At 56.4% G+C, this 24,803-nt stretch overlaps 10 protein-coding genes across 10 annotated transcripts; 5 read left to right on the forward strand and 5 right to left on the reverse strand.

Annotated features, from left to right (window-relative positions):
• Positions 1 to 785: 785 nt before the first annotated feature.
• F5144DRAFT_544355 (uncharacterized protein) lies at positions 786 to 2,696 on the forward strand (the record flags this gene model as incomplete). Its single annotated transcript, XM_066787293.1, has 2 exons — positions 786 to 1,239; positions 1,291 to 2,696. The coding sequence occupies 2 exons, from the start codon at positions 786 to 788 to the stop codon at positions 2,694 to 2,696; spliced, it is 1,860 nt and encodes a 619-aa protein (XP_066645678.1).
• Positions 2,697 to 3,622: 926 nt separating this feature from the next.
• F5144DRAFT_86199 (concanavalin A-like lectin/glucanase domain-containing protein) lies at positions 3,623 to 5,200 on the forward strand. Its single transcript, XM_066793493.1, has 2 exons — positions 3,623 to 4,807; positions 4,882 to 5,200. The coding sequence occupies exons 1-2, from the start codon at positions 3,772 to 3,774 to the stop codon at positions 5,016 to 5,018; spliced, it is 1,173 nt and encodes a 390-aa protein (XP_066645679.1). The 5' UTR covers positions 3,623 to 3,771; the 3' UTR covers positions 5,019 to 5,200.
• Positions 5,201 to 5,860: 660 nt separating this feature from the next.
• Positions 5,861 to 7,449, forward strand: F5144DRAFT_559439 (Alpha/Beta hydrolase protein). The gene is made up of 3 exons (XM_066788141.1): positions 5,861 to 6,285; positions 6,355 to 6,558; positions 6,624 to 7,449. Exons 1-3 carry the CDS (start codon positions 5,964 to 5,966, stop codon positions 7,331 to 7,333), a joined length of 1,236 nt encoding a protein of 411 aa, XP_066645680.1. The 5' UTR covers positions 5,861 to 5,963; the 3' UTR covers positions 7,334 to 7,449.
• A 908-nt stretch (positions 7,450 to 8,357) lies between these two features.
• On the forward strand, positions 8,358 to 9,722 carry F5144DRAFT_86480 (uncharacterized protein). The gene is made up of 2 exons (XM_066793497.1): positions 8,358 to 9,065; positions 9,130 to 9,722. Exons 1-2 carry the CDS (start codon positions 8,555 to 8,557, stop codon positions 9,603 to 9,605), a joined length of 987 nt encoding a protein of 328 aa, XP_066645681.1. The 5' UTR covers positions 8,358 to 8,554; the 3' UTR covers positions 9,606 to 9,722.
• A 44-nt stretch (positions 9,723 to 9,766) lies between these two features.
• Positions 9,767 to 10,777, reverse strand: F5144DRAFT_589673 (Pyruvate/Phosphoenolpyruvate kinase-like domain-containing protein; the record flags this gene model as incomplete). Its single annotated transcript, XM_066790073.1, has 2 exons — positions 9,767 to 10,355; positions 10,506 to 10,777. 2 exons carry the CDS (start codon positions 10,775 to 10,777, stop codon positions 9,767 to 9,769), a joined length of 861 nt encoding a protein of 286 aa, XP_066645682.1.
• Positions 10,778 to 12,177: 1,400 nt separating this feature from the next.
• F5144DRAFT_544359 (uncharacterized protein) lies at positions 12,178 to 14,038 on the reverse strand (the record flags this gene model as incomplete). Its single annotated transcript, XM_066787294.1, has 2 exons — positions 12,178 to 13,914; positions 13,982 to 14,038. The coding sequence occupies 2 exons, from the start codon at positions 14,036 to 14,038 to the stop codon at positions 12,178 to 12,180; spliced, it is 1,794 nt and encodes a 597-aa protein (XP_066645683.1).
• A 28-nt stretch (positions 14,039 to 14,066) lies between these two features.
• Positions 14,067 to 14,634, reverse strand: F5144DRAFT_86485 (uncharacterized protein). Its single transcript, XM_066793498.1, has one exon. It carries the CDS (start codon positions 14,506 to 14,508, stop codon positions 14,191 to 14,193), a length of 318 nt encoding a protein of 105 aa, XP_066645684.1. The 5' UTR covers positions 14,509 to 14,634; the 3' UTR covers positions 14,067 to 14,190.
• Positions 14,635 to 15,371: 737 nt separating this feature from the next.
• On the reverse strand, positions 15,372 to 19,190 carry F5144DRAFT_589675 (uncharacterized protein; the record flags this gene model as incomplete). Its single annotated transcript, XM_066790074.1, has 3 exons — positions 15,372 to 16,348; positions 16,420 to 17,465; positions 19,162 to 19,190. The coding sequence occupies 3 exons, from the start codon at positions 19,188 to 19,190 to the stop codon at positions 15,372 to 15,374; spliced, it is 2,052 nt and encodes a 683-aa protein (XP_066645685.1).
• Positions 19,191 to 19,690: 500 nt separating this feature from the next.
• Positions 19,691 to 22,299, reverse strand: F5144DRAFT_484433 (uncharacterized protein; the record flags this gene model as incomplete). Its single annotated transcript, XM_066785443.1, has 4 exons — positions 19,691 to 20,989; positions 21,208 to 21,277; positions 21,415 to 21,922; positions 21,978 to 22,299. The coding sequence occupies 4 exons, from the start codon at positions 22,297 to 22,299 to the stop codon at positions 19,691 to 19,693; spliced, it is 2,199 nt and encodes a 732-aa protein (XP_066645686.1).
• Positions 22,300 to 22,617: 318 nt separating this feature from the next.
• Positions 22,618 to 24,680, forward strand: F5144DRAFT_609192 (uncharacterized protein). The gene is made up of 3 exons (XM_066791619.1): positions 22,618 to 23,125; positions 23,202 to 23,578; positions 23,641 to 24,680. The coding sequence occupies exons 1-3, from the start codon at positions 22,724 to 22,726 to the stop codon at positions 24,617 to 24,619; spliced, it is 1,758 nt and encodes a 585-aa protein (XP_066645687.1). The 5' UTR covers positions 22,618 to 22,723; the 3' UTR covers positions 24,620 to 24,680.
• The last annotated feature ends 123 nt before the right edge of the window (positions 24,681 to 24,803 follow it).

A 24,803-nucleotide genomic window follows, 5' to 3' on the forward strand; every position in this document is an offset into this window, starting at 1 on the left:
CTCGGCTGCGGTGGGGAGCCGCCCAGTCTCCATGCCCGACCCACCATGTGCAACCTTGAGAGGCCCAAATCGCACGACGACCGCCGCACCGAGATCCGGGCGCGGGTTGCCGTGGCCGATGCTGCACTGCGGCAAAATTTGCGGGAGCGCGTGTAATAAAAATGACCACACCGGAGCGATGTCGGCTAGCCCTGCACGGCGTCCGGGCCCAGAGCCTGGCGCGCTTGGATCGACCCCCAAAAAGGGCCGGTTGCAGTGTCCATGCTGCTGTATTACCCCCTGCCTATTTCCCTGCCGCGCCAGCTTCTCTTCCTGGCAGCCCTGCAACGTGGCCAGCGGCAGGGTCCTTAGGTCATGTTATGGCCAACCTGGTGCCTGTCCACTAACACGCGTCTGAGCGAGCAGCTTCCCGAATAGTCGATGATGGCGATGAGAACGTCGAATCTGCTCACGAAAACCAGCAGGACCCAGCGCCGAGATCGGAAGTTGCCGATGGCCTCCGCGCTGCTTAAACGCCGCAAAATTGCCCCGATTGGCCGTAAGCGAGCGCGCCCTTTCGAAGAAATCCCCGCCAACCGTACCATCGCGTGAATCACGGCCGTCTGCGAGGAACGCTGATGCGGCTCCGAGGGCGCACCGGCCACTACGACTCACCCAGGATATCCTTCTTATCTTCTGCCCAGGGCCGGGAGCACGCCACGGCGGCAGCGCCTGCGCGGCATTCCAGGGCAAGTGCGCTCATCCGGCGGTCCGAACCCTGAGCCGAGTTCTCCTGTCCGCCCCCGATGACATCGCCGGTTTCCCTCGGCGGCCCGGCGGCGCCCGTGCCGGAGCCCCCGAGTCAACTCAGCCAGTCCCTGGAACGCCTGCCGACTGAGCTGCTGCGACCCATCGCCGAGGCCTTGGTCCCCGCGCAACCGTTGACCACCCGTTTTGCTCTTCGCGACTCGGGCACGTGGGAATTTCGGGATGTTGGCCACCAGTGGGCTGACTGGCTCGCTTGCCACGACAACCTCTTATCTCTCGCGCGGACATCACGGCGCCTCGCCGTCATCGCCAAGCCACTGCTGTACCATACCCTCGTCATCCCCACACCACGCGCCTTGGTCACGCTCTTGCGCCGCATGGAAACCAACGTGGAAATCAGGCCCTGGATCCGCAGTATTGCTTGTCTTGTAGACGTCGTTGCCGCGAAAACCATCGAAGAAGTGCACCGTGAATGGGAGAGACAGGTTGGAGGTACGGTTTTTGCTGACACGCGAACCACGACTTTTTATTAACTGCGACCAGTCAGCTGGGACAGCCAACATGGGGGGGTTTATCATGGTACAATTGCCCTGGAGCTCCTCAAGATGATCCTTTTGGGGGCACCCAACCTGCGGGATTACCTGATGGCTTGTCCGGATTCCCAGTTCGACCTAGACCATCCCGACCTACCAGCCCCGGCTATCCGCGATGCCATCATCCGTTACCGGGCTGAAGGCTACTCACCCGTCGCGGAGAGGTTGTTTGAGTTCCTTCCATTTTGCCGCATGCAGAACCTCGCATCGCTCCGCATCTACTGCCAGCGAGAGGACGGTGACCGCCAGCTGACCCTCTCGCGCTTGATAGCCGACCACGCCGTCGAGATTCTCCCGCTGCTACCGAATATCAAGACGCTCGAGCTTTGTTGCGCTTCTGCGGATAGCGTCGTCGGGCGCGGTGCCGTACTTCCCCCGCTACCGCACATCGAGCATCTCCGCCTCTACGGCAGCCACATTCACGAGCCGAGATTAGTGGCACTGTGCCTCGCCTGTGTCAACCTGCAGACCCTAGTTGTGCACTTCGAAGCGACTACGTCAGACGAAGATCGGGATCTATTACCGGAGGGCACAACACTAAGCGAGGCGCTTCTTGGCTTGACGGGCACATTACGGACCCTTGAGCTGGTTTCCATGTCCGAAGGACATTATCTAACCCGCGGCATGGAACGGCCGAGGAAACCCGAGAACCACAGGCTGCGGTGCATCCCCGAACTCACACGGCTGGAAACTGTCATGCTCGATTATCGAGGCGTCTTTGGGACGTTGGGCATTCTCGACGAAGATGACGGGGAGCGGTTATGCCAGCTACTGCCCCGTTCGGTCCGCGATTTCACGCTCGTCTGTGAATGGGGTACCGACAGGGACTGGAAGCAGACTTACCTTGCCAACTTGGACATGATCCTCCACGGCGTCGAATGCCTATGCGCGAGCAAGGCTCACCGGTTGTCCAGCATTTCACTTGCCATTCACTCGTGGCCAGCGGAAAGCAAATTCCACAGGCGTTTTAGGCGAGAAGTAGAAACCGCCCGGCAACGCTGTGCGAAGGCAGGGATATTATTCAGAACCTTTGATCTGCTTCCGTCCTATCAAGATGAAGATGAGGCCCCAGCCAACGAGGACGACGAGGATTTCGAAGCAGAAGAAGAGTACGAGGACGCAGAGGATGGAGAAATCGGCCATCTCGCGCCGGAGGAGGACCTCGAGCTGGAGGAGGAGGACGAGGCATCAGAGTACTACTTTTCGGGTGACGAAGAGTCAGACCCAGAAAGGGAAGCTCGCCGGCCACCCACGTTCAACGACTTCCTGCAGCGGCTGGGTGATGACCATGGGCATGGCTTAGACGAGCTATTCTATGCCTATCACGAAGATCGATGGGACGAATACCTATTTTGAAGCTTACACAAACCTGCTTACTCAGTCTTGGGCGCTTGAAGATGCGCCAGACGGAAGCCACAACATTAGCACCCCTGGTCGCTGTGACACGAGCAGGGTACAACCGCAACGCTATTACTTCGTTACGGTGCATGCGCGGCTGGTCCCGCGGTGCCCGCTCGCTATAATGAACTGGCTTTTTTCGTCGAGTCCGCTGGACGTCCCCGTCTTCCACGACTGTTAGCAAAGATCTCGGTCATTGTGTGGGGAGCTGCTCGCTTTCGACGTCGTGTGCATCTCCCTGGTGGGCAAGGCGCCAGGCTAAACGAATCATCTCGCCCGGAGCTCGGACTGAAAACCGAGTGCTCCCAGGTGAAAGGAGCAATAAACTGCTCAGGCTAGTTTATTCTCACTGCCGTGCCGGTGTGGAGTGCAGACAACCTGCAATATGAGGAACCTGTCCCTCAGGATGACGTGCCAGTCCTGGTTGGGGGTTTACTGGCAGGAATGATGGATTGCTGGCGTTGTTTACAAGTATACCCCTGCCGGCAACTACTGGCTGAGGGAGTTGGCGGTTAAATGCCTGAATCTGTAGCCGCAAGCAAGCGACGATCACTCGGATGATCCCGAGTGAACTAAATTTACCAAGAAATGCGCCGCTCCCTTCTTGCCGACAATGTCCAATGTGGTTTGGAAAGCTTATTGAAAGACGTACATGGATGCACAGCCACGCCAGCCCCTACCAGTTGCAGGTGACCAAAGTGTTTACTGGCTGCCTAAGCCGGCCCTTTTATTAATATGAACATGCAAACAACATGCTCTTCATCCGGCACTTGGTTCCTAGATTGCGCCCGGTACTTCAGCTGCCGGAATCTTCCTGCAGCAAGCTTTTTATTTTCGACAATCCCCGGTGATCAAGCCCCTTTTCGATTGCCGAGGCGGGCAAACGCGAGAGGCCTCCTTGGCACCTGCAGCCAAGAAAATTTCTCAACGGAGTAACATACCACAGTACTTGAAGGTCAACGGAGCACCAGATTAGGGTCGGACTGGTGCAAAGCTGTTCCTCCAGCATCATTGCACCATATCGTAGCTGGCGATGGCTTCGGCCCGGAGTCTCGCCCTTGTGGCTGCTGCGGCATCCATGGTAACGACAGTCCAAGGAGCTCACCCCTTAACAACCGACTCCAACTGCCATTGCTACAACACCAACGCCACGGTGACCAACTTCTTCTCCCACCACCAGTTCTTCGATTTCCGGTCTCTCCATCAGTATGCCGGCGTGCCGGATCCCATCGACAGCTTCGAGGCCAATGCCCAGGCGGAACCCTCCAGTGACTTCTTTGCGAACCCGAACCTCTTCACCAACTCGTGGGCCATCATGAACTGGAACAACACGGCACTCCTTGGACTGAATGACAGCACGCTTAACGATGCCGCCGTCAAGATGGTCAACAGCCCCAACAACATCTACATTGAGCACGACCAGGAGCAGCCGCAAATGACGCACATGACCCTCCGCACAGTCCGCCATGCCGACTTTCAGTCCTCGGCCGAATTCGAGTCGGTCAGTCAGGGCTACCATTTCCTCTCAGTGCGCATGCAAGCCCGGACCAAAGGCGCCGCGGGAGCCGTCACGGCCATGTTCACCTACCGGCCACCGCCGGAGGCGGACGAAATCAGCCTGGTGCAGGAGGCCGACCTGGAGATCCTCACGCGCGACCCGGCCTCGTACGTGCAGTACACCAACCAGCCGGCGTGGAACGAGACGAGCGACATCCCTGGCGCCACACGCAACACGACGCTCCCCAACGGCCGCCGCTGGACCGACTGGGCCGAGTACCGCATGGACTGGACCCCGGGCAGCAGCACGTGGTTCGTCAACGGCCAGCTGGCGAGCCGCATCACCTTCCAGGCCCCGCGCGACCCGGCCCAGGTCATGTTCAACACGTGGAGTGACGGCGGCAGCTGGTCCGGCAACATGTCGGTCGGCGGCGAGGCCTACATGCAGGTCCGCTGGATCGACATGGTCTACAACAGCACGGACCCGGGGGCCGGGAGGCAGGGCGGCTGCCGCAACGTGTGCAGCATCGACGAGACCACCAAAATCGGCACGCCCGTGCTGTTAACGGGAGGTGGGTGTACCAGAGCGGTCCCTAGACTGGCCTTCCTGTCCGTACTGACGGTTTGCCTCTTGTTTGTTTGGTAGGCCCACAGGGCGGCCCTGCGGCGTGCGCCTCGGCCAAGTACGGCCAGTGTGCGGGCAAAACTTGGAACGGATGCCAGAGTTGCCAGGCGGGCTCAACCTGCCGGTTTCAAAACGACTATTACTCTCAGTGCTTGTGATCTGCGGTGACCCTGTGCTCATGTTGTGCGATTCTGATGTATAGTGCGAATTTCCTTGTGCGTGCTTTGAGTCTGTGAGTTGATGTTCTCGTCACCAAGATTGGTTTCAAGTTTCGGTTCCAGTTCGACTCGGCCAGTACATGAACGGGTTTCCACTCAAATTGGAGGACGTCCGTATCGTATATAAGGGTTCATTTTGTACCTTCCATTGTGTGAACTCCTACTTACCTGTGCTTCTCAGCTTGTCGTTTCGGTGTTTTTGCCTTGCAGCTGCGTGCCTGAACCACATGTCTTGTTTCCTAGATCGTGAACGGGGCCATTCCCCAGAGACTCCACGGCACCCAGACACCCCGTCCTAAGATCATGGTCTTGGAGAAACTTGAGACAGAAAATGGCAACCCCAGGATAGCAACGACGGCGTGTTTGTTAATGAACCAGAGACAGGACATGCTAATCAACACAGCCTCGTGTATCCGAACTCTCATTCACCGGAGCACCCACTCCAGCACTGACCGGCGGAAGGGTCCAGAACACCATGATGCCAAGATGTCCGTCACCCATGGCGATTGGATCTCGGCCACAACCCGCCCGGATAGGGAAAGTGGAGCAGGAATTCCGTTCCAGCTGGCAGAACATTGCATAGCAAAAGGATCATCTCCAAGTCCTGATGTTGGGGCTGTGGGAGGGTAGTTAAGGGTACCTCGGTAGGTTGTGTTCTCAATAGGGCGTTGGGGAAGAGGGGTACAGGTGGTATTCAAGATAACGTTGACGTCAATGCTAAACGCCCTGGCGAGTACATGTATGCGGCCTGTTTGTACATACATGCAGGCAGGGCGGTCCTGTATTTGTAATCACCCTCCATTGATCTCGTCTATATCGCTGCTCTCCTTCCACATCCTCACGTGGCAACTTGCAACTTGGAGCAACTCCATCACCTGAATCGAGATGGCGAACACACGACCTTTCCAAATTGAGATTCCGGACACAGAGCTGGAGAAGCTCAAGAATAAGCTCTCCTTAGCTACCCTTCCCGACGAAGTCTCATTCAGCGATGACTCGAAATATGGCACACCACTCGGGGACATCAAAAGGCTGGTAGCTTATTGGAAAGACGGTTATGACTGGCGGAAACACGAAGCGAAGCTCAACCAGCTTCCGCACTTTACAACCACGATCGAAGTTGATGGCTTTGACGAGCTCGACATTCACTTCCTTCATCAAAAAAGTAGCCGACCGGATGCGATCCCGCTGTTATTTTGCCACGGTTGTGAGTTGCCATCTTCTTACGTACTGGCTGATACAGCCTGATCATGAACTAGTACTGACTCCGGGCCAGGGCCGGGCGGATTTTGGGAGCCGATCAAGATGCTTCCTCTCCTCGCTGAACCTACAGATGCCTCGCAGCCGGCATTCCACGTTGTCGTTCCCTCCTTGCCCAATTTCGGTTTCTCTGAAGGGGTTAAGAAACCCAACTTTGGGCTTCATCAGTACGCTGAGACGGTTCACAAACTCATGCTACAACTAAAGTATGACAAATACGGTATGTACTCGCCGCCCCCTCTCGCCGCCCCAGCTGACTAACCCGCACGCGTTTTGCGCTTCTAGTCTCTCAAGGCGGCGACTGGGGCTTCGTGATCACACGCCTCCTGGCCCTTGAGTATCCCAATCACCTCCTGGCCAGCCACATCAACTTCCTACACGCCTTCCCACCTACCGCGTCCCGCCACCCACTCCTCTACCTCCAGTCCCTCTTCCACCGCCACACCCCCGCCGAACGTGCCGGACTAGCTCGCAGCCGCGAGTTCAGGAGCGAAGGTATGGGGTACAACGTGCTGCATGGAACGCGCCCGCACACGCTCGGCTTCGCCCTCGCCGACTCGCCCGTGGCGTTGCTGGCGTGGGTGTACGAGAAGCTGTATGAGTGGGTGGACGGCGACAGTTACCAGTGGACCGACGACGAGGTGCTCACGTGGGTGAGCTGCTATCTCTTCTCGCGCGCCGGGCCCGCCGCGAGCGTGCGCATCTACTATGAGGCCTATCATGGGAGTCGGACGGTGGCGGAGAGGGTGAGGCGGTGGATTGGCGGGGTGAAGTTGGGGTTTAGTAGCTTTCCGCGCGATCTGGATGTTCCGCCTGCGCTTTGGGGTCGCACGCTGGGGCCGGTTGTGTTTGAGAAGGTGCATAAGGAGGGCGGGCACTTTGCGGCGTGGGAAAAGCCGGAGGCGCTGGTTGGGGATTTGAGGGAGATGTTTGGGAGGAATGGGGGCGCTGAGGATGTGTGGAAGGAGGTGAAGTCGGCAAAGGCGAAGATTTGATGAAGAAATGGAGACGGGGGGCGATGTGCTGGAGAGAAAAGATCACAATGGATATTGCACTGTTGTTGGCGTCTAGGCGAAAAATCGTTACCCTCTGAAAAGTCTCAGAACAGACATCCAAAATAAAACTACCTTGGGTACATGTACCAACTCATCCTAGCCTACAAACCACAATACCAGTTGGTCATGAAGTAAACAAGCCTGAACATCCGGTCCTCATCCATCCCGTAAATTTACACTCTTCCCACTTTCCGTATTTTGTCCGCTTTCCTTTTCACATTCGCCATCCCTTGGACAGCCTTCGTACCCCAGCTACTCGCCGATTTGAATATACGCCTCTCCTGATCTTCGGAAGAGCTCACGGAGATGATGCTCCCACCTGGCTCCTTTTCACCACCACTGCTGTTAAGTGGGGGCGGTAGTTTTAGGCTGTCGAGTTGCGTGACGGTAAACGATCGACGGATCCAGACTGTCGTCCTGCCTTCATACTCAAACAACACATACCAAGATCTCTCCTGATACCACTCTTCAGCCTCGGTCGATTTATCGAACGTAATACCAAAATAATCAGCCCTGTCGAGGCGGATGCAATACACCCCGACCCCTAGTTGTATGCTCTTGGGGGGATTGTGCTTTCGGTACTTCTCGCCAGCATCCGCGAAACTCAACCGCAGACGTGGCGGTTCATCATTTATGGTGATGGATAGGTTGAGAGCAACCGCCGAGGTCATTCCGAGTAGGTGTTTTGATCTCTTCAAGGTCCAAGGAAAGAGGGGCGGGGTCTGGTAAAAAGATATTTCATACTAGAGAGAAAAAGGAGTTGCTGAGACGAGCTGATAAAATACGAAAAAAGTTATCCCTCTTGTGTCAAGCCAAGTTAGCTCGACACGTAATTAATGCATATTTTCGTGTGGATTCGCCCCTGCAATGCAACGCTCTGCAGCCGCAACTGATTGGATACCACTCAGCAACGAAACACAAGAGGTTGGGCACAGTTTTGAGGCGGTGTTTATGCCAACCCAGTGGTAGGATTTAGCTAAATGGATGGGTGTGCAGCCAGGTGAAAGCTCGAAAGCCTGAAAGCCGTCCGAGGCAATCGAGCGATAATATACTACCGGCAGCGTCCTCCCTTATTTGCCAGACCCCCGCGGCTTGTTGGGGGATAGCCTTTCTTGAAAGCGAGAGCGACATTGTAGAGGACCAGCAAACGTATCCGGTAACATGGCGAATCGGCCAGGAGATGAAGAAGCTGGTGTCCCTTTACCGTCTCATCAGACCCAGAGAACAAATAGTCGCCCATCCACCCGCAGAGGTACTCCACCACCACGGGATGACCTCAACATTCCGATCCAACGGCGTCCCATACGCGCAGCTGGGTCCGCCCGCTCTTCTATCCAAGGTCCACCAGACGATGATGAGCTTGACGTCGACAGGCCCGAGAAATGGATTTGGACGCACTACGGGCAACATCTTGTTACAAAAGTTAAGCCCTGGCCATTCATGCCCTCGAAGCAGGGCGAAGAAAGTTTCGAAGTCAACCTTGCCGAAGTGCAGCGGATGTACTTGGTACAACTGCGGATACGGCTCGCTCGTCACATAGGGCAGTGGGCGAAAACTGGCGAGCTGCGCGTCAGCTGGAATCGCCAGCATCAGAAGAATGAAAATGGGGATGCCAATGACAATGAGCAGATGGGAGCTGAGGATTGTTGGGAAGATGATCTTCATAAATATGGTAATTCCACCTCCTCCAAACATAGGTACATATCCACGACAAGCGACTAATCCCACGGATGCAGTTCAGGGCCTCCAAGACTACGACTATATGGATAAAAGAAACCAACAGTCGAGCAGCGACCCATTTCGAATGACAGGCGAGAAAAAACTGGATCGCATCATTCTCGAGGCGGCAATTGGAGAGGCCACGCAACGTCAGTTCAGGGGCAGGCATGCTCGAGATGTACGGAAGTGGGACAGCCATATGGGCGCCATCGTGCCCTCCCGAACCGAAAGTCGATACAGAAATCTCCTTAGCCGGCTTGTGGTCTCGGCCATTGGTGCTGGCTTTCTTATTGGCCCTATGTGGTTGATGATATTAGAAACTGGGCTATACGTTGCTTTGATATCCACCACTGTATTCGTCGCCATCTTCGGGGCCCTTGCGGCTTGTTTCTTGGACGAGCATATACATGTCTTGTCAAGTACCGCGGCATATGCGGCCGTCTTGGTAGTATTTGTGGGACTTACGAGCGAAGCAAGCAGGGCACAGCAATAGTATGGATTTTGCGGAACCTTTTGTCGTTGTCTAGGCTGCTTAGATGGGGCTACGCAGGGGCGAAAGAATGAAGTAAAAAGCCACGATTCTATCGTTACACCGAAGTCTATGGTTTATTCAAGTTGCGGTAATACAAGAGCCCTGTTCCTCCCAACCAACCATTACTTTTTGGCAACGGCCTGCCTCGCGGCAAGCAGCTGGGGGCCTAGCTCAAACAACTTCATGACGTCGGCGGCATGCACAAGCAGCACGTTGTCCTCGCCCATCTTGGCCAGCTCCTCGCCACCTCCGAGGCAGAAGCCGGCGCGGGGCTTGTTGTGTTTCTTGAGGGTGCTGTTGAACTTTTCCACGGCGGCGAGCCACTCGGGCTCCTCGCCCTGACCAAAGTTGGCCGGCAGGTTCATGCTGATACGGCAGTCGAGGCTACCAAGCCACACCACGTCGATGTCCGGCACCTCGGTCAGGATGGCGTCTAGGTTGTTGATGCCCTCGAGCGACTCGATCTGCACCATGATGGCCGCCTGGTCGTTGAGGTTCTGCCACACGTCGCGCTTGCCGTCCGCCGCCATATCCGTCAGGCCGGGCACCATGCGGAAGGGGGGCGCCGAGCGGGTGCCGTTCTGCCGCGTGCCGAACTTGGCCGCCGACACCACGTGCTTGGCCTGCTCGACTGTCTCGAGCTGGGGGACAACAATACTGGCGCCCGCATCAAGGGCGAAACCGATGGCCGCGTGGTCGTGACCGGGGACTCTGTGGAAACATGTTAGCGGAGGGGCAGGGAAGGCAGGAGGGCTTCTGCTCTGTGATGTATTTACCTGACGAAGGGAATCGTGCGCCCACCGCTCATGAACATTGCTTCGTGGACCATCTGTAGCTGTCAGTCATGGCTCCCAGAATCACGAACGGGAAAGGCATACCGTGGTCATGGTCTCGACACCGCACGAGGTGTGCTCCCAGTCGATCCACATGACATCATAGCCCATCGGGGCGACGAACCGCGTGATGGGGACGGAGCTGAGGCCGGCATAGTAGCCGATGAGGGGCGGGATCTTCTTCTCGTGGGCGTCCCGAATGGCCTGGCGAGCACGGTGAGGCTGGAACAGCGATGGGCCCACGTACGCCTTCATGCCCTCCTCTGCCCCAGGAGCAATAGTCGGGAACAGAGAACCCATGACGTGCAATTCAGTGGGGTGATATAAAGTGGTTGATGGTTGTTGAAGAAGGAAGTAAAGTTGAAGATGTGGTTCGAACGGTAGTGTTGTAAGTAGTCCAAATTCCATGGAGTGAGGTAGAGAGCGGGATGGTCGTTACTTATAGCTCACGTCTGCCAAGTTGCGATCCTTCCCGCCGGTTCGTCAGGGTGGGCAGGCATTACACAGCACACAACCAAGTGAGCACCCAGGCTGTTCTTTCCATCCAGGGTTGGGCGTTGCTCTGCCCCAACAAAAGGGGCTTCGGGTGTCCGAGGACCCCGGCAGTGTTGAGGAGCTGTCTACTGTGCAGGTCTTGCGAACATCTGGTGTTAACACCGGCGTTAGCTCCGTATTTGCCGGATGCAACAATGAGGAACAGGTCACCGACAACACGCGTCGGATTCCAGATTTCTTTTAGCCAATGCTTCCACTTGGCAAAAGCAGAGCTGCATTGCTGAATCATGTTGGACCCATCTAAAGTGCCATTTCTACCAAGTAGCCGTCAGATTAACAGGAAGGAAGGGGCTGCTCTTGCTCCCCCGAACCCACATCCCAGGTAAATCCAGGACAAGGCTCGCGGACGGTGAGATTCTTCTCTATCGATGGCCAACCGTTAATGGTGCCTGGACCCCACCGCCTCTGTGAATGCTACTTTGCCGGGGCTCGCTTTGCGGTAGGTCAGCAAGGATTCGGCTGCGTGCTGACGGGACGAATATGCAAGAACAAGAGCCCGCTCAAGCAATTTATCTCCGAATTCCGTAGACAGGGGTAAGGGGTTGAAGAGATCGGTCCTAACTCAAGGACCACTTGATGTCTCCGATCCCGTGTTTGTGTTGCCCTCCCACCCAGAGTGTCCAAGCCCGAGCAGACGGGACGGTGCAAATGCAGCACCGAAGGGGTTCAACTACCGGGTAAGGATCAGTTAGTTATCCCTGCGAAAGTTAAGAAGATCTATGTTACTTCAAGGACGTGCTCCGGCTCACCGGACTTGTTTGAAGAGCTCGCATACCAGAACGGGAAAGGCTGAAGAATGCGGTTGGATTGTTACCGCGCAGGGGCAATTGGCCTGGGTACGAGGTCGGCGAGCATAATAATATGGTTAGATCCCACCTACACCTGTTGTCGCTGACATGATGACAAGGTGCAGACGCACAGATCGGCGCCCTCTGCCGTGAGACAGCCCTGCGGAGAGGGTGGGGTTAAGTGTGACATGTGTTTGCTTTGCAGAATATCTTATCAAGGCAAGTAACATACAGGCTTCGCATGTGCCACACACGATGCCCTGTCCATCCCGAGCGAAATAATCTTGAATCCCCCAACGCCAGTTCCCATGCAAGCCCAGTACAAACCAAAGAAATCGTCATAAATGCAAATCCTCTTCAGACCATCACCGAAACAGCGCGGTCGCGATCATCCTTGTCCTTCTTCATCTTGAACAGCTGCTTGATCATGTCTCGCTTCTTCTCCTTCGGCTTCCCAGCCGCGCTGGCAGAGTCGTCGTCGCCCTCCTCGATGACCTTAAGAGTGATCCTGGAATGCTTCGATGAACGCGATACCGAGGATCCTTCGTGACTACGGCTGCTGCGGCTGCTGCGGTGGCTCCGCTCGCTGCCCGCCTCGCTCGCGCTGCCGTCTCTGTCTTTCTTGCTAGAGCTCCGTCGCTCGCTGCCCGCTTCGCTCACACCTCCGTCTCTGTCCTTCTTGCCAGAGCTGCGTCGGCGCTCCGAGACTTGCGTCTCGCCGTCCCTTTCGCGGTGGCTGCGGCCGGCGCTGCTGCGAGAGCTGCGATGAGACCGACTCGACCGCTCGCGAGGGGCCCGGCTGACCTGCGAGACGGAGTCACACGGCTCGACCTCGTCGGGCAGATCCAAGTTGTGCCTTTCCTTTAGAGCGCGCTCAGCCTCGCGGCTCATGAGCTCAACCTCCGCCGACTCATCCTCGACGCCGGTCATGATGCCACGGCGCCACGACTCGATGGAGCTCAGCTCCTCGACCTCGCGCAGCACAAGGGCCTCGTCGTAGCTGGCGGCACTCGGCGCGGGACCAGGTACTGGAGGCAGCGCCTTGTCGTGGATGGCTGCAGGGGCAGGGGCGGGGGCAGCCGGGACCGACATGGGGCGCATCTCGAACGGCGTCTCGAGCGTCCTGGTTGGGCCGGCCGCGGCTCCGAGGCGCTTTACAATCTTCCACCCGCCAAACATGACCACAGTGACACCCACGGCCACGCCGGCGCCGATGAGGAACTGAGGACTCGCCAGCAGGGCAAATACGGCGGGGCTGCCGCCTTTGAGGAAAGCCAGAAAGCCGGGGCTCATCTTGCCAATTAACGCGCTCAGTTCGGCGAGGGAGAGGGCGACAGCAGCCGCGGCTTCTGGGTTGCGCTGCAGATTCTCGATCATGGACGATGCAGTGTGCTGCACGCAATGCGCTTCTTCGAGGTACTCCTCGATACGGTCCATCAAGGTTATTGCTTCGGCCGCCTGGGGATCTTCCGACTCGAACGCAACCGTTTCCCTTCCCCCATCGTTGTGAACAGGGTCGAGGTCGACGCGGGACTCGAGATCGGGCGGAATGTCACCGTAGGCAAGGTTCATATCGATTGACTTCTTTTTCACGACGCCGAGGTCAGAGCGTGGGCGGTGGATGAGCTGGCGGCGCTCAGGTGGGGCTGCTGATGACGGCGCAGCCGACTCGGGTGGGGCCGGCGCCCGGATGGCGAGGGCCAAATCCCGAGGCGCACTCGCGGCGGATGGTGCCCGATGGACCTTGGACGGTGCTGTAGCCGATACCTCGGAGTGCGTTTTTAGATTGCCCTCGGTGAGCGCAAGGGGCCGGTCTGGGGAACGGGGGCGGCGCGATCGCCGTGATGTGCGGCTGTGGCGGGACGAGGCTTGTGAGCGAGCATCGTCGTCGTAGGACTGCCGACGACCGGACCCGTCGTCTGGAACCCCGGCGCCGTAGTCATAGTTGTCGAAGTACGAATCCGCGCGTGGTGCCACATCAAAAGTCTGGGCCCGGCGAATCCCGGCACGTTCGGCGCGTTCGGCCCTCCCGGCCTCTCGGCGGTCTCGGTACGCTGCCTGCGCCTCCTTGAAGAGGCCGACTAGCTGCTTGCCCTGCGCGGTGTCAGTGTCGTGTGCCATGCGCCCCAGACTCCCCGGGGCAGCCAAGGGGGTTTCTTACCGTACTGATAACCTTCCCCGAGTTATTGATGATGGTGACGAATTCCGTGGCCGGCATTTTGGGTGATGAGGTTGTGTTAAGCGAGTGGGACTGTGATTCGACTTTCGTGGTTGGGCGTTCAAGCCATGAGCTGCAGGCTTCTCATGCCTCGGTAACCACGCGCCTTAGCTTCGGGTGTTGGATTGTTGGACTTTGCGTGCGGTAACCCCCTAAGACTTCGTATTGTATCTTTGAAGATCGAGCAGTACAAAAGGCGTCGAGATTAAGTTGGTGTTGTGGAACCTGGAACCGACGGCAAACGGGCACCTTTTGGGATAAATGGCGGCGCCAAATCGAGAATGTTTCAGGCCTCCCGATGCCATGCTGGCAGCAAACGCTGTTGCATGCAGGGCTGGTGGCATGATTGGATGGTTTGGGGTCGGGCATGAAGCACGGAACACCCCACCACGTCGTCGCACCCAGTTGCGCCCTGTCCCCCCGCCAGCTTGAACCGGCAAAAAAACGAGGGGCGGGCGCCCGGCAGGCATCCGAACCACCGCGGGCTTGTTCCCAGGTTCTCAGGTTCGAAGCGGTCGGCGGCGGTCGGCGGCGGTCACCACTCTCGCTCACCGCATCATTCCTTGATGACTAGTCGGGCGGGGTCAACTGCGGGGCATCCGGTGGCATTTTCGAGGTATTTCATGCCGCTGCAATTGGCGGTCGAGGGGTGCCAACCACCGAACCCGGGACGGAAGCCATCGGAGGTTGGGGGTCGCTCCACGGAGGTCAGGCGGTTGGAATGGACGGCATCATAGTGATGAGTTGGCGCTCTTCCCAAACAGGGCATCCAATGTTTCCAACCTGGAAGCTTCGATCTGCTCTGTTGCTTCCTCTCGTCTGTCGGCATGTCTGGAGATGGAGAAGCTCAGGAGCCATTGAAAGTCGAGTGGGGAGGTGGAGATGGTTGCCAGTTCATTCAGCATTAGCGAGCCCCACATCCAGCTTTCTGGGTGGCCGGCAGCTGCAGCATTGCGACTTCCGCAGGGCGAATGGCAGGTGCAGTTTGTTCCTGAGCTGTCAAGGGCCCAAGCGCAGGTGGCTTTTTTGGGTGCCAGTTTTTCCTCACTCCGTTTTGCACCCGCGGAGATGGAAGGTGGAGGTCTGAAAGGAGGATGGTAAATTGATCATGGTTTCCAATGCTTAAAAGCACGCCAGAATATAAACAACAGAAGGGTATTCTGCGCTCTGCCTAGTAAAATGCAACGTAAATAAAATATATAACCGCCGGAGATGATTACCTGAATATGTCGTGCTTCATTCATGATTCCAACAAAAAGGCAACCCAGGGGGGGTGTGCTCTCGCCCGAGTCCTAACGCCACGCACGCCACGCACACCGCCTTGACACGCCAGCTAGGCAATATAAACCGGCAGTCGACTCCCGAGCAGCTCACTCTTGGGAATCTGCACGTCTTTCTTGTTGAAATCGTGCAGCAGTAACCAACACAGCATCCTCAGCACGAGAGTGCACCAGATGGCCGACGCTTTCGACTCCAGTTTTGTCGTCTCGTCCTCGGGATCATGCTGCGGCCCGTGGTCCGGGATGTTCAGCATGGGGACTAACTGAGCCGACTGAGCACTCTCGTGCCGCAGGTGAGCCGGCGGCACGGCCGGTGATATGGGCCGTGACGGAGCGGCAGAGGCGGCGGGTGACGGGGCGGACGGCTTGGCCTCGGCCTCGCTGTCGATGGAGGGCTCCGGCGAATGCACCGAGGGCGCGTACTGGGTGGTTTGTCGGCGCCCATATGACATGACAGCGCGGGCCCGGACCTGGCGGAGCACCTTGAAGAAGTACAGTTCCATGAAGGCCTCCTGGCGCAGCTCCGGGCTGGCGGCCGTGAGCTCGTCGAAGTGTTCTGTCAGTTGCCTGCCGCCGCCGCCGCCGCCGCCGCCGGTTCGCGTGCTCTTGGTGTCGAAATCGAAGTCGGCGCCGCTCTTGTCGTTGATCATCTTCATGACTTCCTGGAAGTGTTCGCGGACAACCATACGCACAAGATCCCGGTCGCTGTTCTTGAGGAAATCGTCACACTGGTCTAAAACATCGTGAAGGGTGTTGAGCAGCGGCATGGAATATCCGGGGGTTTTAGACTTCTTATCCACATCTAGGGCGCGCACCAACATGTCGGCATCTTCCGTCAACTGTCGGATCTGTTCATTCCACGGCACATCGATGTCCGTATCGGTGATCTTTTTCCAGTATTCCCTCACCAGCCTCCGCATGTTGAAAAAGTTCTTGTCCCAGTGGTATGGCGTGGGGTTTGGGAGCATGCGGAAGCCGCTGTTACGGATGTGCAGGGTCTTGCCGAGCATACCGACGAGCTCAAAAGGAACTGATTGGCCTGGTCAATACCTACAGAGACAGTGGTGGGATGGAGGGATAGAGAGGGCCAGGTCCACGTACCTGGGAAGAGATGGCCGTGCTTAGCATCTGAGGACCGGAAATACTTGGCTGTATCGGTGTTACACTCGATGAGGACCATGGTTTCAGCGATCTCGTCCAGACTCCCGAGTTGGAGGAAACTCAAGTCCTTGGTATCCTTGTCATTCTTGTTTTCGGCGTCAAGAACTTCGACCCTGCGCGTATCTTTGCTTTGTTGAAACAGGGTTGACACATAGCCGCAACACAGCTCCTTGACCTCGTCGACGGGGATCACCCTATTCTCCCGGAAGCGGCTCTTACCAGTAACCTGAAGGGTAAACATGATACCGAGATCGGAGACGTTGGCGCCCGTCAAGATATAACCGTTCCCCTCGGCCCGGTATCGCTCCCGCGATCGGTCGAACTCCTTCCAGTGTATCCCCATCATAGCGACGATCTCGAGAAGGTGGCACATGGTGGTAGTGGCGTAGGGCTTCTTGACGCTGGCGGGCATGGTATCCCAACTCCGTCTCTTAGCCTGCAGGGCGACGGCGAGCGTGTGTTTCCGAAAGTCGACGTGGGGCAGCGCCTGAGGCGGGTTTGCCTTGTAATGATCGAGCTGCCATTGCTGGCTTTCCTTCTCCATGGATTGCAACTGCGAGAGCAACACGACCCACGAGGCCCGCTCATTGTCGGCAGTGTGTACTGTGCTCTCCTGCAGCGATTGGCGCTGCGCCTCTTCCTCCTGGGGTAGTAATGCCCTCGTTTCTCGCAAGCTGTCCGGTGTGCCGCTCACAAAGGTGATGGGTCGATTTTTGATGGGGCCCCTTTCATTCGTGGTCGGGCAGACGAAGAAGACGGGGGTCTCGAACTCGACTTCGAAGCGCAGCTCGGTCGCCCGGAATTTTCGTTTTTTGCTCGTGTGCCACCTTCCCATGACGCTTTCGCCGCAGTTCGAATACCCGGCGGCCGAGGCGATGTACTGTTGGAAGACCTGAGCGAAGGTTCCCAGCAGCGCGACGAGCGAGATGACAAGGGCGACCCAGTTGACGACGTTCTCATTGTCGCCGCCGCTCTCCGAGCTGTTGCTGTTGCCCATAGTTATTGGCGATGTTGGTAGAGGAGGGGTAGCGTGGTCTCTAGGAGGGGCTGTCGAGGTGGACGTGTTCCCGGGGCAGGTGAGGCAGCCGGCAAGGCTCTCTAAGGGGGCGAGTTCAGGTGATGCGATCCGACCGTCCCTCAGGACTCGAGGCCAAGGCTATCAGTCAGTTGTTTGAAGAGAGGACAACTCAACCTCCTCCGGGGAGCAGAGCCCATTGTATGAGGACAGCAACGGGCAACGCGTCCGCTCTCTTTGGCCGCTTTGGCCCGCAACTTTCTCGGGTTCGTTTCTCGGGCATCGCAGGTTGCAGAAAATTGGACGCTGGGGAAGCACAAGGCAACCAATGGGGCTTGTTGGGGCTGGACGCGCATCTCGACCCCGACCCTGGTCATGAAAGCGGCCAAGGACAGTCGAGGCCAGGGTCGCACGGCAGCTCGATGGGCCCCGTTCTGGATTCCGCGGAGCGGGGGCAACGCAAGTTCAGCTGTTGACGATCCTGCCGGCCAACCCGCTTCAAACTTGCGAGTTTCGATTTCCTGATGACAAACGGCGGGTGCATGTTGACTTGAGCCGACCTGGTGTTTTATTTGACGATGTGGCGCGCGTGGTTCGCGGACAATTCGGTGTTTCGTGTCGATGTGGAGACGAACCCGTTTCCAGGAGGGTTGTCTCGGCTTGCAGATTCAGAGGCTCAGTTCAGGAGCCCCGCAGGCGTTCGCTGTGGTTGGCCGCCAGACGGGCCGTGCCCGCCTGCAAGAAACCGCAAGACTCGAAATGAGCAGGATTGGCATCAAAAGATTGGTTTTGTGTCAGCTGGGGTTTGTCGTCGTGCAACAGCATCACCTCCACCAGCGCCTGATTCGGAAATCGAAGGCCGGACGGGACGGTAGAGTGTTATCGCCGCTCGCGTTTTAATAAACAGCTAGAGCAACGCTCAGCGGTCATCTTCTCGGTCGGCAATATGATGCATCCCCTCGGTAATTTACACATGTCAAATGGTTGGGTGGTGGATGTGCTGATGCGGTTGATGGGTTGGTTGGCGGATTGAGACCGGTCCCCTGGAGAAGCTGCGTTTCTCAATCATGACCATCACCCACCGAGTGGAATGTGGATGACGATGACGTCACTTATGACGGACGGCAACTGAGACTACCTAGGTACTGTGTAAACACTGGCATCTCACAACCTACGCGCGGTGTTCTAATACAACCAGAGGCCATTTTAGTAAAAGCTACCGGGTAACCATCAACTCACTACCCAACCAGCACTGCAACAACGCCATGGAGTCCACAGTACAGGCAAAAGACCGAGATGCTGAGACCAAAGTGGCTGGCGAGCCACGAAGCACAAAAAGCACAGTCCTAGAGACAGGTGCTGCCATGACACAGGCAGGTTTCAACGATACACACCTACCCTAAAATACCAAGGATACCTATTAATATCCCCAGGACTTCTCGCCCCTCCAAAACATATGCGCCCACCTCAACGCCTTCCACGTCTACGCATCTGACCCAACCCGCGTCGTCGAGGCCAACCACTACTGCGGTCACCTCACGGAGGACGTTCGTCAGTGTCTGCTCTACGACAGCCCCTCGCCCGGCGCCCGCCTGATCGGTATCGAGTACATGATCAAGCCGCACCTATACGAGACCCTGGACCGGGAGGAGCGCCGCCTCTGGCACAGCCACGTCTTCGAGGTCAAGTCGGGCATGCTCGTCATGCCGCAACCCTCGGTGCTCGTGCCCCAGGCGCTATGGGATAAGGCCGAGACTGCCGAGATGGAGCAGGTGGTCGAGCTTTATGGCAAGGTGTACCACTTATGGCAGGTCGACCGCGGGGATAAACTGCCGCTCGGAGAGCCGCAGCTGATGACGAGTCTAACCAAGGCGGATCAAATTCCGGGGTTGGAAACAGCTATGGACGAGAGGGACAAGCGGTTTCCGGGGTGTGATTGGCGTGAAAGGAGGGCGATTAGGAAAGATATCGAGGAGCCTCAGATCCATCCAGGTAAGTGCGAGTATGGAGAGGAAGGTTATAGATACAAACACTGACCTTGCACAGATGCGGACTACACCTGGAAGACAATGTAAGTGGTAGGTTTATGACCTCTAGCACCAAGGACAATACTCCATTGTATATCCCATCACATACACCGAAAGCTGCTACTCCTTTTAGGATCCCTGGCTGGCCTTTTTATCACTCCTCACTTCGCTAAACAATGTCTTTCTTCTTCGCCGTCACTCTTCCGTATGATGATCGAAGTAGCACCTGCATATCGCTGTCCTCATCGGGCACTCGTTTCCAGTAGGACTGACTCTCCGATTCCAGGTCAGGATCATCCAGGCCCATTTCCCTACCTACTCCGGGACTAGGTTTGTCGAGCCATGCCTGGGTCTCAATTTCGGTTTTTGGGTGTGTTTCGGTTCGGTGTTGGTCCAGAAGTTCCTTGGTAGACCAACTAGTGCCACAACCACGCTCCATGCAAGGCCAGTTCTCTCTGTCATGCCGGTGCCTCCGTCGGTGACGCTCCAAGTTATCTTTGCGTGCCCTGAAACTGCATCCTGGTTCAGGGCACGTAAAGGGCGACCAGGGCACCGGGTGTCTTGACTCCTCGCGCGGGCCATCCCCATAAGCTGCCTCCGATAACTCTTGAGAGGCGCGTGGTGCTTCCGTGTCATCAAACAGCGGTGGGAAGTACACCAAATTGTCCCTGGCGCCCTCAAACAGGACAAAATCGCCGTTGTTTCGCCTATCGTCAACGCTTCCCTTTTGGGTTCGTAGTGCTTCAAGTAGAGGCAGTATAATCGCGGCCTCACTTTCCTTTGTGTTGCCCGTTGTCTTTGGCTCAGCTGTCACTGCACCCTCTAGCTTGCCGGCTCCGATATTAGCCCGGGGTTCTTCAAGAGGAGAAAGCGGCGGAAATGCGGAAGGCAACGCAGCTTGGTAGCTCTCTCCCCATGGAGTATGAAATTCAAACTCAGTGCCTGGGTGTGGCGGTTCCGGGCCCTCAACTGTGGGTTGGGTTGCGCCGTCGCCTTCGGCAAGACTCTTGTTGCTTCTTACCAACCTTGCATACGAGCGTGGCACCCAACCTTGGCGTTGTCCTTGGTCACCTAATGCTGGAATCCAGGCTGCACCCGGGGCCCTCTCCGCTAATTTTAGGATCCATAGGTCTTGGCCTTTCACTAAGGGGAGCTCGCTCGCTCGCGCAGGCTTGAGGTCGTACAAAGCAGTAGCCCGGGACCACGCGGGTCTGTTGTGTTGCCCGCCGGGCTTGCTTACTCCAGGGACTCGGGAGCCTCCTGATGACGTTGGATCCACGGAGGACTTCGCCAGTGTTTCCTCGGAAATATTGGGTTCATCCCTTGATGCCTCTTCCGCGTTCCCGTCGGATTCGTCGTCAGATTCCGTGTTTGTCGGGAGGATGGTTAATGAGACCTCCTCAAGGTGCCGTGCTAGATGGGCTATCCCCCCGCTGCCGACGCGCTCCTGGCACAGGGGGCATGCTATCTTCCTTGAGACGCTCGGGAAATCATGTTCCAATTTGAGGTGTTGTATCCATGCGTACTTGTGCGGGAAGGGGACGTGGCCAAATTTACAGCCTGCCATGACACAGGCATAGGGCTCAAGGTCAGAGAAAACATGTCTCCTGTCCATGGACGTTAGCACTGCCAGGTAAGATGAACCGCGGGTCTTATAAGGAACAACATGGGAAACAGCGTTCTTACTTCCAGGATGACTTCCAGTTGGCTTGTGGTAATTGGCAGGTGCAGCCGCATATGCCACAAATAAATGGTTCTCCTTTCATCCCTTCCGCGGGGATCTGCGGAACGCTGATCGACCCGCCCTTCGTGCCTCGGTATGAAAGGACCGTCTCGGCGTAAGAGGTTGGCGAGGCTAATGTTGTCCCAAGCCCCGAGTCGTGAAAGTCGGACGCAACTACGGTTCCTTGCGCCGCAGACGCTGCTATAAGCTTCATTGGTGGACGCTCGACTGCTCGGGCGTTCGCCTCTCTCGCGGCATATAATCTTTTGGCCCTTTCCCAGTTCATCTTGCCAAAGGCATGTGCCAAGGCTGCATCTCCATCGGGATAACGGTGTTGTATGCGAGAAGCTAGGTGTTCGGCCGGATCCCAGTTCAATGCTAGCGATGGCAATACAGCCTGCTCCTTGACAGTTCTGTCTCGAATGGGTTCTTTGTATCTGGGACCCAAATCGACCAGGCAACGAATGTCGGTTTCGAGATCCTTTATGATCTCCTCGATATTGAAGTCACTTGTCATGGACGACGTTTCACTTCCAGAGTCGCTCCCCGAATCACTGCCGTCGTCTCCGCCATCCGCAAACGTTGCCTCTTCAATTAGGTCCCGGGCCCGAGCCGCTTCTTTGTACAGCTCGTGCTGCCAGTCGTTGTCAAGATCGGCCGACAGCACGGTAGTCATCCCTGGGGGCAGTCAGAACCGATTAAAACCTCGATAGGAACTCATACGTTCACTTACTCTCCGCCAGAATATGGCATATGCTCACTAACAGACGGTAGGTGCTATGCCGTAGCCTTTTCGATTCGGATAGGGCAACGTCAAGATCTCCGGACAATGCACCGTAACCATCGCACCATAACTGCAAGTATCCATAAACGCGACTGAGCTTTCGGCGGTGGGGTCTGATTGTTCTAAGATGACCCTGGTCGAGGCAGAGATGGAATAGTGCACACGCCGCCTTGCTGAGACGTGACGTAAATCCGTCTCGTTTGGACGACGAAGCTTCCGTGTCGCCATCACGCACCACGGATTGTTGCCAGCGCTTGATTTCGTTGCCCATAATAATAATGCAGATACCGTAATTGAGCGGGGACCTTGGGAGGGATCGGTTGAAGCGACAGGTGATGGTGTTGCTTGCAACTTACGTATCCATAGTCGAAGAACGACGAGGGTCTCTCTCCAAATCTTTCGGCTGTGGCATTGCGTCCCTCAGCAAAGCACGTAAGATACCCAAGGTCTTCACGGAGCCACAGAGCCTTGCGTGCGGCTTCCTTGTGGTGGCAGTGCGGGGGCTATGTCGTCTGGGCTCCCACCACACCATGCATGTTTAATGCAGGAGGGCGTTCAGTTCCGCAGGCCAATAGCCGCTTGATGTGTCCTTGTGGCGTTCGATTAACGCGTAAACTTTCTGTCCAACTCATGGCTGCCAAAAGCCCGGTGGGTTCCTGTCTTTCTCTCTTCGTAATCCTCTGGGTCATGTAACAATGGACCCCGTCTCACTCGCCCTTGGAATAGCGCCGCTCTGTCTTGGGGCATTGAAAGGGGCAAAACATGCAAAGTCTAAAATCAAGCTCCTGAAACACCATGATCGGGAAGTCTCTCGTTTCCGCAAAAGGCTCCGGACGCAAATGTCAATCTTCCGAGATGAGTCCCAGTTATTAATCCAAGATGCTGGGATCGGGCCCGACCTCGCCGCAGAAATGCTCGAGGATCACAGTCATGAACACTGGACGAGTCCGGATCTCGAGTTTCAGATTCAAAAGTTTATCGGCAAGAGATATCCCGACCTCAAGGAAGTGACGGAGCAGGTTCATACCCAAGTAGCGACATTTGACCGAGATCTCAGTGCCCTAGAGGGGTCGGATCAGCCTTCAAGCAAAGGCAAAGTCAGAACCCCGTGACCCTCTACCTCTCCCCGGGGAATGCCCCGTCCTATGAACTGCTACTTACTCGTCTCCATAGCTCGCAGCCAAAGCCCACCATGTCCAACAGGCCGTCGGGGTCGTTTCTAAGTACTCTACCCTCGGGGCGGGGATCGACGCCCTCACCGATTCCATTGGCGAGTTTCGGAGATTAAGAAAGACAGCGAGAGAACTACAGAAGCCTCGCCCGATTTCCCCAATGCAACGGAAAGCCATGCCACAAACATACAGCTTGGTAGCGAGACATTCTGCATCCTTTCTCGAAGCTCTTTCAAAAACATGGTCTTGCCGGAACTCAAATGGTGTCCACTCCACCCACACGGCCAAGTTATTTCTTGAGCCGGATGTATCCGAAACCTGTGTCAACTTCAGGATGATACTGGCGTACGAAGCTATATCAGGAAATCTTAAACAGAAGTAAGTCTGGCCTCCTTAACCGCTACCTAAGGACTTACCCAGCTCACTGTCTTCCTGATTAGTAGCTTATTGTTGCTGCGTATCCGTTCCGAGGAGCTTTCCTGGGTTGACATCGGCCTTCCGTCGCCGGCTGCCTCGCTACCGCCTCCCGAGCCACCAGCCAAAGTTCGTCGAGTCAGGTTTTCTGACTCTCCGGGCCAGTCTTCCGTAAGGACTGGCACTTCTCTGCGAACGTGGCGACGCACGAGTAACGAGAAACTAGCCCATAATCTATGCCAATCCAAAGATGTCTGCCAGCACGTGTTCGAATGCGGCAAAGCACTCCACCAGTCAAAAGAGGAGGGCTGCATCGGCTACCTGGTATCCACCGACAACCTCACCCACCAACTCATGGCGGCTCATGACAGGGAGAGCACTGTGATTCAAACCAGCCTCTCCCCTTTTGCAAGTTTAGCTTCCGTACTGCGGTGTCCCAACCAACAAAAAATAGCGGTCAACGAGCAGCTCCGACTAGCCCTCCGTCTTGCCCGCTCGGTGCTCCAGTATCACTCAACGCCCTGGTGGCGCCGGAACTGGGACCTTTCTGATCTTTCCTACTTTGATATCGACGCTGAACTTTCGGTCTCTCTTTCGACACTCCACATCAACACAAAGCTATCCTCTCCAGAAAAGAACATGATGTCAATGCAAAGCGTCACAGCGAAGATCCCCACGCCGCCATCTGACGACGACACCCAACTTTTATGCGGTATCCGAAACATCACGCTTCATAGCCTTGGCGTCGCCCTACTCCAGATCGGAAGGTGGGAGGCGATGGATACCGAAGATTTGGTCTTGATCCGCAAGGTGGCGGCAAAATCGTCACGACTAGGGCCTCGATATGACGAGCTGACTGCTAAGTGTTTGTACTGTGATTTTGGCTTCGGAGCTGATCTGAACAAGCCACAGCTTCAGGGGGCTATCTACGAGAGTGTGGTGCATGAGCTGGAACAGATGGTGGCTTTGCTCGAAGGGGGGCGAGGGGGGGCAGGGTCGTGCTAAAACCGCAACATGGCCGGGTAGCTTAGGGTCATTTGATGGCTGTAAAGAGACAATCGCGGTTAAGATATCGGGCACAAGGACGTTGCCCAATGTTCATTTCATGAATGCATGCCATACCAACGAAAACTCCAGTTATTAACTACTTAAAAGAAACCAACCCGTAATAATACTACTTAAAACTAAA

Source organism: Chaetomium tenue (assembly GCF_020726465.1).
Source record: "Chaetomium tenue strain MPI-SDFR-AT-0079 chromosome Unknown F5144scaffold_2, whole genome shotgun sequence".
Classification (NCBI taxonomy): domain Eukaryota; kingdom Fungi; phylum Ascomycota; class Sordariomycetes; order Sordariales; family Chaetomiaceae; genus Chaetomium; species Chaetomium tenue.

Excerpts from the sequence above, each read along its gene's own strand:
- F5144DRAFT_609192 (XM_066791619.1), top strand. The coding sequence starts at position 22,724 with ATGGACCCCGTCTCACTCGCCCTTGGAATAGCGCCGCTCTGTCTTGGG. Across the intron at positions 23,126-23,201 it reads AGCCTTCAAGCAAAGGCAAA|CTCGCAGCCAAAGCCCACCA; the intron begins GTCAGAACCCCG and ends TCGTCTCCATAG. Across the intron at positions 23,579-23,640 it reads TCAGGAAATCTTAAACAGAA|TAGCTTATTGTTGCTGCGTA; the intron begins GTAAGTCTGGCC and ends CTTCCTGATTAG.
- F5144DRAFT_559439 (XM_066788141.1), top strand. The coding sequence starts at position 5,964 with ATGGCGAACACACGACCTTTCCAAATTGAGATTCCGGACACAGAGCTG. Across the intron at positions 6,286-6,354 it reads GCTGTTATTTTGCCACGGTT|GGCCGGGCGGATTTTGGGAG; the intron begins GTGAGTTGCCAT and ends ACTCCGGGCCAG. Across the intron at positions 6,559-6,623 it reads ACTAAAGTATGACAAATACG|TCTCTCAAGGCGGCGACTGG; the intron begins GTATGTACTCGC and ends TTGCGCTTCTAG.
- F5144DRAFT_86199 (XM_066793493.1), top strand. The coding sequence starts at position 3,772 with ATGGCTTCGGCCCGGAGTCTCGCCCTTGTGGCTGCTGCGGCATCCATG. Across the intron at positions 4,808-4,881 it reads GCCCGTGCTGTTAACGGGAG|GCCCACAGGGCGGCCCTGCG; the intron begins GTGGGTGTACCA and ends TTTGTTTGGTAG.
- F5144DRAFT_86485 (XM_066793498.1), bottom strand. The coding sequence starts at position 14,508 with ATGCCTGCCGGGCGCCCGCCCCTCGTTTTTTTGCCGGTTCAAGCTGGC.
- F5144DRAFT_86480 (XM_066793497.1), top strand. The coding sequence starts at position 8,555 with ATGGCGAATCGGCCAGGAGATGAAGAAGCTGGTGTCCCTTTACCGTCT. Across the intron at positions 9,066-9,129 it reads AGATGATCTTCATAAATATG|TTCAGGGCCTCCAAGACTAC; the intron begins GTAATTCCACCT and ends CCACGGATGCAG.